General features: G+C 32.7%; 1 protein-coding gene across 1 annotated transcript in view; it reads left to right on the top strand.

The window, feature by feature from the left end:
- Window positions 1–8,676, top strand: part of LOC114331583 (transitional endoplasmic reticulum ATPase TER94) — a 40,723-nt gene extending 32,047 nt beyond the window's left edge. The window contains exon 9 of the mRNA XM_028281191.2: window positions 8,265–8,676. Within this exon, the coding sequence (XP_028136992.1) occupies window positions 8,265–8,516 (252 nt within the window). The 3' untranslated portion in view covers window positions 8,517–8,676. The remainder of the gene's footprint in view (window positions 1–8,264) is intronic.
- Window positions 8,677–12,224: the final 3,548 nt, after the last annotated feature.

The following is a 12,224-nucleotide window of genomic DNA, read 5'->3' as shown; positions in this document are numbered from 1 at the left end:
AGCTATCACCACTAAGGTAAAGAATAATCTAGTTAACCTCCCCAGCAGTGATGTTCTTTCCAACAATTCCTTTTTAGCAACATTGTACGCATCATGTTCCATTTTTGTCTGGTGCTTTGAGATCTTAATTGTGGTTACACAAAGGTTACCTCCAGATTTAATAGTTAATTTAACTGTAGCATCATTACATGTGACACTTGAATCTTTGTCCCAATAGAAATGTGAAAGTCTATTGTAAAATCTCAAAGTCTATTGTAAATAATATATGTGTCTTGAACTCTTAAGTGTAGCATACAACTTCAGTGAAAACGCGCCATCGAGTTCTATTTTGTACTAAGATTGGTCCATGATTGATCTTTTTTAAATAATGAATGGGTTGCATTTGTGAGTCCATACTATTGTAGTAAAGAAAAAAGAGAGACGTTGTCACAAACAATTTATTTTACAACTGACGACCGGTTTCGCTGTCTACAATATTCACAGCATCTTCAGGTCACGGTAAAAGTAAAATTAAATGCTACAAATAACAAAAAACCAGAGTTAGTTAAGTCGTATGGTTTAAATCAAAGGATAATGATCAAGCCAATATTAAAGTATATATATTTATGCATACATATAAATACTCACATGTACGTAAATATGGTGTATAACCCTCACACTCACATACATGCACGCATTCATATGTAGTGGCAACAAAAGTATGTCAAGTATAAGATATACACTTACTTTCCGGTATAAGGGAAGAATATAGTAGTATTCAATATCATACTTTTTCTCTGTACTATGCTAAAGGGAGAGTTGGTAGAGTGACAGATTTGAATGTAATATATTAACAAAACATTGGCAGGATCTTGAGGGGGTTAGTAAGGAAACACGACATTAAACCGTGAAACCAAAAAAAAATTGTTAGTTATATATATAAAGTGATGTTATTTTTATATTTTTAATTAATAGTGTATATTTTTATTTAGTTGGGATTATTAGATGTTGTTCTGGATGTTCAAGAACTTATAGATGTAAGATTGGTTGTGCAATTTTTCTAAACAAGATTGGTCAGTTGTGTAATAGTTGTGGTGTGATTGTGAAAATATTTTATTTGATTTGTTGGAGATATTGAAATTAAATTGAACAATTTAATTAGGTAAAATTTGCTAAAATTTTAATATTAAAAATGTCAAACAATAAAATCATTAATAACTAATTCAGAATTAAAGTCAAGTGTAAAGGTAATGTAGTAAATGAAATTAAATTTATGGTATATAAAGTTATGATTATCTGTACAGCAATGAGACTTTATGAGATATTACTAAAAAAAAAGAGTTGGAAAAAAGGTAAATATGAAAAAATAATAATAGATGAAAAATCTTTCATTTATTTTAATATCTGTTGAATTTAATAAATAGTTGAGTAGATTGAAAATTAATTTTAAAAGATTTTTGAAAAAGTTACCTGGTTGAGCTGAATTATATGGTTTCTTTGTAATGATAAAAAAATTTTTGAAATATTTTTTGTTTTAAAGTCGATAAATAACACATAACATATTCTAGAACAAACACAAAGGAGATGGACATAACAGGAGTTTGGAAATTTTTTGATGAGGAAAGCAATCTGTGCACTACATCTTATTTCTTTTCGATTTTAAGAATAGGAAAAATTCCTCTAATTAGGTTTTTTAAAGAAAACTCCAATGTCACTGAGAGTGAGGTTAAGTCAATGACATGAATAGGTAGAGGAATTTTTCCTATTCTTAAAATCGAAAAGAAATAAGATGTAGTGCTCAGATTGCTTCCTCATCAAAAAATTTCCAAACTCCTGTTATGTCCATCTCCTTTGTGTTTGTTCTAGAATCTGTTATGAGTTATTTATCGACTTTAAAACAAAAAATATTTCAAAAAATTATCATTACAAAGAAACCATATAATTCAGCTCAACCAGGTAACTTTTTCAAAAATCTTTTAAAATTAATTCTCAATCTACTCAACTATTTATTAAATTCAACAGATATTAACATAAATGAAAGATTTTTCATCTATTATTATTTTTTCATATTTACCTTTTTTCTAACTTTTTTTTTTAGTAATATCTCATAAAGTCTCATTGCTGTACAGATAAACATAACTTTATATTACCATAAATTTAATTTCATTTACTACATTACCTTTACACTTGACTTTAATTCTGAATTAGTTAATAATGATTTTATTGTTTGACACTTTTAATATTAAAATTTTAGCAAATTTTACCTAATTACTAATGTTCAATTTAATTTCAATATCTCCAACAAATCAAATAAAATATTTTCACAATCACACCACAACTATTACACAACTGACCAATCTTGTTTAGAAAAATTGCACAACCAATCTTACATCTATAAGTTCTTGAACATCCAGAACAACATCTAATAATCCCAACTAAATAAAAATATACACTATTAATTAAAAATATAAAAATAACTACACTTTATATATAACTAACATTTTTTTTTTTTGGTTTCACGGTTTAATGTCATGTTTCCTTACTAATCCCCTCAAGATCCTGCCAATGTTTTGTTAATATATTACATTCAAATCTATCTCTTTACCAACTCTCCCTTTAGCATAGTACAGAGAAAAAGTATGATATTGAATACTACTATATTCTTCCCTTATACCGGAAAGTAAGTGTATATCTTATACTTGACATACTTTTGTTGCCACTACATATGAATGCGTGCATGTATGTGAGTGTGAGGGTTATACACCATATTTACGTACATGTGAGTATTTATATGTATGCATAAATATATGTACTTTAATATTGGCTTGATCATTACCCTTTGATTTAAACCAGACCACTTAACTAACTCTGGTTTTTTGTTATTTGTAGCATTTAATTTTACTTTTACCGTGATCTGAAGATGCTGTGAATATTGTAGAGAGCGAAACCGGTCGTCAGTTGTAAAATAAATTGGTATCTCTTTGATCTTTTTTAAGTTTGTGCTGGGCGACCCCTTTTTTTCTTGGGGATTTCACTCTAGGGCAGTCTTTGCAACACTGGAGTAATTTTTTTGAAGGGCGTTGCCGATCCAACCCCACTTTCTCGACATTATTTAATTTTCTATCCTCTTTTGTTCAGTCAGGTGTAGCATATCTTCATTTTCTGATGATTTTAGGCCAGAAAATACGAACAATTCTTCGTAGGCATTTGTTAACAAAGACTTGCTGTATGTCGGTACGGGCTTGCAGTATGTCACTTTCCAGGTTTCACATCCATAGAAAAGAACCTACATGTCATTTGACTAGGATATTAGGAGCTTTGCCTTTGTAGTGTACTGGACAAACCTTCAAAAAGGGTTGACCATGCTGAATCCTTGTTGAGCTTTTCGTATCCTCATACGAATATCGTCTTCTGTACCTCCGTTTTCTGTTATGACACTTCCAAGATACGTAAAATTTTCCACATTTTCAATCTGCATGTTGTTAATAGTAAATAAACTTACGTGCATAGAAATCGGCCCACTTAAAAATTTAATCATTTTTGATGTCTTATATTTCCTAAACCTGTTGGCCGATTTAAGTGATTCTTAGAACATGTTATTGCCTGATTCTTTAACAATACCACTGTAATAATATTGTTGCTAAACAAGTAAATTTTCATGGTATACCGAGTGTACTAATCAAACTGTGTTTTTTTCTCAAAGTTCGCATCACCCTGTGGAATATTCTAGTATTTATAAAATACTCAAATTAAAACCCAACTATAGCCTCAGGTTTTCTTAACATTTTGTTTTTTGATTCATTCGTTTATGTTGGATAATAAAAAAGTTAGGTACTTCAGCAACTAGACATGTTCTTCATCAACGGAGTTTTTAAATAAGTGAGACAAACTTTAAGGGGTAATTCTGCATGAAAAAATAATGACAGTTGGCTTTAAAAACGTATGTCCGCAAATGTTTCGTTTCCGAGATACGGGATGTTGAATTTTTTCTTACAAGCTGACGATTTATTTATTGCTTTAAAACCAGTTGAGATATGCAAATGAAATTTGGTAGGTTTTAAGAGACAGTTATTGCGGATTTTTGACATAAAATTAAAAAATTTATATTCACCATTAGCGTGCATACGGGTAATATGATCGGTCATATTACACGTATGTGCGCTAATGGTGAATATTAAATTCCTAATTGTATGTCAAAAAATGTGCAATAACTACGTCTTAAAGCCCACCAAATTTCATTGGCATATCTCAACCGGTTTTAAAGCAATAAAATAAATCATCAGTTTGTAAGAAAAAATTCAACATCCCGTATCTCGGAAACCACACATTTGCGGACATACGTTTATAAAGCCAACTGTCATTATTTTTTCATGCGGAATTACCCCTTAAAATTTGTCGCACTTATTTAGGAACACCGTGTATTGATGAAGAACATGTCTAGTTGTTAAAGTACCTAACTTTTTTATTATCCAATATAAACGAATGAATCAAAAAACAGAATGTTAAGAAATCCTGAGGCTATAGTTGGGTTTTAATTTCAGTACATATTTTATTAATGCTAGAATATTCCACAGGGTGACGCGGACTTTGAGAAAAAAAAATACAGTTTGATTGGTACACCCGGTATACAATGAAAATTTACCTATTTAGCAACAATATTATTACAGTGGTATTGTTAAAGAATCAGGCTATGTTTTTGCATTTATTCTCACGGATTTGGTTTTATTAATACTGATTTTCAAACCTATTTTATTGGCTTCGGTGGAAAGTGTTTCTAGATGGTAAGCCACATCTTGGAATCTTTGTCCTAAGAGGCAGATGTCATCGGTGTATTCTATATCGCCTAGGCGTGTGGTTAACGTCCATTGTATACCTCTTGTGTCGGAGTCTAATTTGGAAAGAACATAGTCTACAGTTATGTTAAAAAGAATCATCCCTGTCTGACTCCAGTAAGTATATTAAATCGGTCACTGTTGATCCGTCATGTTGTCCGATCCCGTTGTGTGTCCCGCTGCATTTCTCCTCAGTGTACAGTGGCTTTGTGGTGGAAATTATTTTTTGCGGGATGTTCTTAGCTTCAAAATTTTATAGCAGCATGAGCTGTTAAAGGCATGCTCGAAATCAACAAAAACCGATTGTTCCATTATTACCCTCACAGTATTGATGTGGTCTCTGCTGGAAGATTCTGGTCTAAAACCTGCTTGATTAGCTCGAAATTCAACTTTGTTTGTTAATCTTTTCAGTATGATGGTTGTGAAAATTTTATTTGTGCCGGTAATCAAGGTCTATTGTAGACTAGGCCTTTTCTTATCCTTGGATTTAATATTGGTTTTCTATTTCTTTGTATGTTTATTTACGGTGGCACCCTAAATAACGGCAGCCAAAATCCCGACATGCCACAATCCTCGCATAAGTAAAAATTCCTACATTTTGAATACTTATTGTTTCCTTTGCAAATGCAGTACCAAATCATATATAGAGTATTGAAATTGAAAAATTAATTACTTACTAATAATTACGGGTACTAGTTATTATGTATTTTAAAATTGAAAATCATTAAACACTTCATTTTATAATGTAAAAGCTATACTTTATATACTTACTGAAATGGACGATTGTAAGTGTCTCGATAATATCTATTATATGAAAGTAAATTTGAATTTAGGATTTTATTATTGTTAAGCTATTTCCTAGGATTTTATTATATATTGAACTTCTACTTCTTCTTCAGCCTGTGTTCGTCCACTGCTGGACATAGGCCTCTTCCATTTGCTTCCATCGATTTCTACTCTTGGCAATTCTCATCCACTGCTTGCCCGCGACTTGTTTGATATCATCTGCCCACCTCTTCTGCGGTCTGCCTACTAATCGCCTGTTCTCTCTTGGTCTCCAGTTTGTTAGTCTCTGTGTCCATTTTTCGGGATTATCTCGGGCAACATGTCCGACCCATTGCCACTTGAGCCTTGCTTACGTTCTGCGACATCAGTAATCTTTGTTCTTTCACGAATGTCGATATTTCGAGTTTTGTCTCTCAAACTAATCCCTAGCATGGCCCCCTCCATCGCTCTTTGAGTTGTACTGAACTGCTCTAAGGTTTTCTTTGTAAAGGCCATGGTCTCCAGTCCATATGTAGTTACAGGCAAGATACATTTGTCATAAACTCTACGTTTTAGACACATGGGTATATCTCTATTCTTCAAGATAAAGCTTAACTTGCCAAAAGCTACCCAAGACAATTGTATGCGTCTTTTTATTTCGGCTATTTGGTTTTCTTTGCCGATTTTAATGGTATGTCCAAGATATATATAGTGGTCTACATTTTCAAGACTGACGTTGTCAATAACAAGATTAGTTTGTACATTACTCATTATTTTTGTTTTCTGAAGATTCATTTTGAGACCAATTTTATTTGACTGCTGGTTTAGTTCCTTCATCATTTGCTCCAGTTCCTTGATATCTGTACTGAATAATACTATGTCGTCCGCAAACCTCAAATGTACACCATCAATGTTTAGACCTTTTTCCTCCCAGTCGAGCTGTTTGAATACATTTTCCAATGCTAAGGTAAAAAGTTTTGGTGAAATAGTATCACCTTGTCTAATACCTTTACCAAGGCGTATTTTTTCGGTTTTTTGGTCTTCATTGATTTTGATGTGGAATGTGGCCTGTTCATAAATGTTTTTAATGAGTAGTGTACCGTGAGTCTATTCGAGCATCCCTGAGGGCTGACAAAAAGGACCAGGTTTCAATACTATCGAAAGCCTTGTGAAAGTCAATAAATGCCATGTGTAAGGGTACATTATATTCTGTGGTTTTTTCTACCAGTGTTCTGACGGTTTGTAAGTGATCGTTAGTACCAAACCCTTTTCGAAATCCCGCCTGTTCAACCGGTTGATATAAATCAAGTTTTTGTGTTATGCGGTTGGTTATTATTCTTGTTAGCAATTTGTATAAATGTGACAACAAATTTATAGGCCTGTAGTTTTCAATATTAGTATTGTCTCCTTTCTTGTGTAAAAGTATTATTTCGGCGTTTTCCCACAGATTGGGTATTCTTTTCTCTATCAGACACCTGTTCAGCAAGACTTCCACAACCTCTACAACGGTGTTGCCACCCATTTTTAACATTTCAGACGTTATATGATCCTCGCCAGGAGCTTTTTTATTCTTCATTTGCTGTAAGGCATGTCTAATTTCCGAAGAAGTTATTTTAGGGAGAGTTTCCGAGCCGACGTTTAGAATTGTTCTATGGTCTGTTCCGGGGTTCTGTATAGTGGATGTATAAAGATTCTTGTAGAACGTTTGTATTTCCTTCAGTATTTGAGTTTTTTCTGTCACCGTATTCCCCTGTTGGTTTTTGATTTTAGTTATCTTCGATTTTCCTTTAGTTAAATTTGATTTCAATACTCTCATGTTGCTATTGTCTTCGATGGTTTGAAATATTTGTTTTGTTTTATAAACCCGCAAGTCTGACCTTATGCTCTTTTTAACTTTATTGTTGATAGCCTTATATTCTGGTAATTCTTTAGATGTTCTTCTTCTTTCTTCCATTAAATCCAGTGTTGTTTGTTTAAGTTTCGTTTTTCTCGGATTTTTATTTTTACCACAGATCTTTTTTGTAGTTGATGTTATGTCATTCGTTAATTTTTGTGTTATTTCATTTATATCTTTCGTGTTGAATACTGGTAAAGGTCCTAGTTTCTTTTTTAGTTCACTTTGATATTCCTCTTGATTCATTTCGAGTGCTTCTATGTTTGGTAATTTATCCTGTGTTAATAATTTTCTTCTATCAAATTTCGTATTTACTTCTATTCGCACCCTAACTAATCGATGGTCACTACCAGTGTCGACAGAATTTAGTACAGTAACATCTTTAGCAATGTTTTTGAAGTTAGAGAGTATAAAGTCAATTTCATTCTTTACTTTGCCGTCTGGGCTGTGCCACGTCCATTATATATTGAACTATAGATTGGTAATAAAAAAAGAAAAATCATTTAATTCATTCACCTATGTTAGAAGTTCTATTTAGAAAATTAGTTCATATTAAATGGTAAATTAAACAAAACAACAAAACAATAACGTAACAATAATAGATAGATATATATCTATCGTATTATAGTTTTGAAAATCTGGCGGGATTTTGGCCGTCGGGATTTTGGTTCTCGGGATTTTGGCGTGTAGGGATTCTGGCGTGTTAGGATTTTGGCGTGTCGGGATTTTGGCTGTCGGGATTTTGGGTTAGACCCGTTTATTACTGTTGGATTCTTACGTTCTTTGCTTTTCAGTTGGACGATGACGATCCAGTCCCAGAAATCACCAGGGCCCACTTCGAAGAGGCCATGCGTTTCGCCAGACGTTCCGTTTCAGACAACGACATCAGAAAATATGAGATGTTCGCCCAGACCTTACAGCAATCTCGCGGATTCGGTACCAACTTCCGTTTCCCGACAGCAGCTGGTGGACCTGCTGCTCCAGGAGGTACCGGAGGAGACCAGGCCAACTTCCAGGACGATCCTGAAGACGATCTGTATAGTTAAATGTTTCAGGTGGGCTCAATAATCACCAACTTTCAATTTTATTTTTCATTTTTGTATTTATTTACAGTAACTCCTCAGTTTGCTAACAATATTACATTGTTAAGGCATTCATATGTTGTTTAATATAATAGTTTTGGAATATAATTACAAGTTTGTCTAATGTCTGTTTTATTTCTAAATACCCTCGCATTTTTATAATAGGTCACTGAAACTTGATAATGCTGGATTTCGCACTAAAGACTACTATCGCTGACATCACTTGGCTTCCTAAAATATTCTTGAGATAAACAGAAACATGGGAGTGCCAAGATCAATATTAACTAAAGGGAAATCAACTCAATGCAATACAAATATTCTATAAGAATCTTCACACACCCACGATGCACAACACCCATCATCTATCTAGAATCTAGAAAAATATACATGGATTGACTATCTAAAAAAGCTCTGTACAGGGGAAGAACACAATCATAATCAGAGGATAAGTTTCGTAGATCTGTTTTATTAGTGGCAGATGCAATATTCGTCATAAAGAGGTATTTGTCACGTGAGAAATCACTAGAGAATAACTGACCATTATTTTTGTGTCTGACTTGAAGAAAGCATTCGACAGAGTAAAACCCAAAAGGTGTAATCCATCCTTTGTACAATCGTTGATTGATGTATTGGGGATTATATTAATATTTCAATCAACGGTACAATAGAGAACTTCTCCTAAATATAAAAACTATCGAAAATATCTACCAAAACAACAAAATGGAAGTCAGAATAGACGGACAACTTAGAGTAATTGAGCCCTATGCTCTTATAAAGAAGTACAAATAGAGGTACACAATAGAAGTACAAATAGAGGTCAAATCAACACACTTTGAATTAATTTTTTTCCTGACCTATTTAGATTTTGTTAAAATATAGAGTAATCATAGTGGATGATTAGGTGAAGAAAAATAGAAAATTTTAAATTTTTATGAGTTTCCGAAATATGGTTATGCAGTTTTCCAAAAAAAATCCAAAACACACAAATCATACTTTATTGGAATGGTTGTAGAAGCTGACCTGATTGAGCTAGAATGCTGGGAGAGCTGTCATTTTGCAGCATTTTTAAAGCTCTTTGCAGTGATATATACAGCATAATGCTATGATAAACAAGTTTTTATCCAACAAAAAAAATATATTTTGATTAGGTTTTTTCCCAAAAAGTACATAATTTAAAATTTTCATAATATTCCTACAAATACATAGTACTGTTGTTAATAACATATAAAAATTTTATCATGGGATGGTAATGGGTTCAACATAAAAAAAATTTCACACAAATAGTATGGTGCAAATGAAAGGAATAAATTCGTAATGTCGCAAGCTGGCGACTTTAAGGAAAAATCCCGTAACAGGTCGATTTTTAATTTTAAATTGTAATTTTTTGGCATATATATATCCTACTAGTGACGTCATCGATCTGGACGTGATGACGTAATCGATGACTTTTCAAATGAGACTAGAGGTCGTGTGCTAGGTCATTTGAAAGGTTATTCAATTCTCTAATCGGTAATACAAACAATAATATAATTATTTATACTGGGTGGCAAAAAACAGTTTTTTTTTTCATTAAATTAATTGACAAAAAAAGAAGAATGTATGCAATTTATCTGTTTTTGGCAACAGTAAAATCTATTTTAAATTAAATAAATTAGATACATTCTTCTTTTTTTGTCAATTTAATTAAAAAATGTTTTTTTGCCACCCTGTATAAATAATTGTTATTGTTTATATTACTGAACAAAGAATTAAATAACCTTTCAAATGAGCTAACACACGACCCATAGTCTTATTTAAAAAAATCATCGATTACGTCATCTCGCCCAGATGGATGACGTCACCAGTATGATATATACCTACCTATGCCAAAAAATTACAATTTAAAAATAGAAATCGGCCTGTTTCGGGATTTTTCCTTAAAGTCGCCAGCTTGCGACATTACGAATTTATTCCTTTCATTTGCACCATACTGTTTGTGTGAAATTTGTTTTTTTTATGGTGAACCCATTACCATCCCGTGATAAAATTTTTATATGTTATTAACAACAGTAGGTACTATGTATTTGTAGGAATATTATGAAAATTTTAAATTATGTACTTTTTGGAAAAAACTTAATCAAAATATATTTTCTTTGTTGGAGAAAAACTTGTTTATCGTAGCATCATGCTGTATATCACCGTAAAGAGCTTTTAAAAATGCTGCAAAATGACACCTCTCCCATCATTCTAGCAAAATTAAGACAGCTTCTACAACCATTCCAAAAGAGTATGGTTGCGGTGTTTTTGATTTTTTTGGAAAACTTTGCATAACCATATTCCGGAAACGGCTTGAGATAAAAATTTAAAATTTTGTATTTTTGTTTCCCTTATTAGCCACTATGATTATTGCAAATTATAACCAAATCTGAAGAGGGGGTGGAAATTAGGTGTGTTGAGTTGATATGGAATGACCCAATACTCTGTTACTCAGATCACGTAATGTTGATAGGCCAAGATGAAGATAGTCTGCAAAGACTAGTTCATAGATTTAACATGAAAACAAAAGAATTTAATATAACAATTTCGGAAAACTAAAACAATAGTAATCAGCAAATAACCAATCAGATGCAAAATATGAATTGAAGAGTACAGGGGAAAAACAAGGAATGCCACATTTTATGCATATTGAGATTAACACCAATAAAGGTTTAATTCTTGTGATATCTAAAAACTACTTGGGAGATTCTTAGCAAAATTCTAGCAATTCTTATTCTATAATTTTAATACAATATTAAAATATATTAACTTGTGACATTCCTTGTTTTTGTTTGGTAGAGTGTGGCCAATCCTCTTTCTTCGCCTGGATACAAATTCTTGAAAAATTTATATAGTCTAACCTTTCCGATTATTTTCCTGAATCGATAGTCCTCAGTTTTTGCTGCCACATGGCGAGAAAAGTCATGAACCATTGAACAAGTAATTGAAATAAAATACCTTTGAATTACACTGACCAGCTATGGAGACCTGGACAAAGAAGTGAGAGATACCATGCAAATAGACTGGCAGGATGTCTACACTACTCAACAATTGAAGTGGATAATTTTAAAATTCCTAAAATTAACATATAAAACTATTTTTAAAATAATTGCCTGCACTATACCCTATATGCTGTCTTTATTGCCAATATTTTTTGCATGTGGTTTTTTCTGCCTATTCTTATCGGCCCTTATCTCGTACAAAGAGAGAAATGTTGTTCCAAACATGAATATATCATCATTCGTATAAAAGTGCTTGTATTGGCTTTACCAGTTATCAATAAGTCAAGAAATCTATCTATCACAAAAACATTATGCCGCAAAGACGTTTAGAACTAGTGCAGCTCGAGCAATTAGTTCGTTGGATCCAACAAGGCATAACTCAACAAGAGGTTGCTATGAGGCTAAATGTGTCGCAAAGTGTGATAAGTTGTGCATGGAATCGGTATCTAGCAACTGGATCTGCAACATACAGGCATAGAGGAGAAGAAAACGATCTACAACTCGTCGGCAAGACCGTTTTGTAGTTCTGACGGCAAGAAGAAACCCAACATTCACGGCTTCCAGAATTAACAATATCTTCAGGCATGCTACTGGACGAACGATTTCCAGTCAAACTGTCAGAAGACGGTTACATGCATCCAATTTAAGGGCTAGA

Source organism: Diabrotica virgifera, chromosome 6, assembly GCF_917563875.1.
Source record: "Diabrotica virgifera virgifera chromosome 6, PGI_DIABVI_V3a".
NCBI classification, from domain to species: domain Eukaryota; kingdom Metazoa; phylum Arthropoda; class Insecta; order Coleoptera; family Chrysomelidae; genus Diabrotica; species Diabrotica virgifera.
Note: the sequence above shows the minus strand (reverse complement) of the source record. Positions and strands in the feature narration are given on the sequence as shown.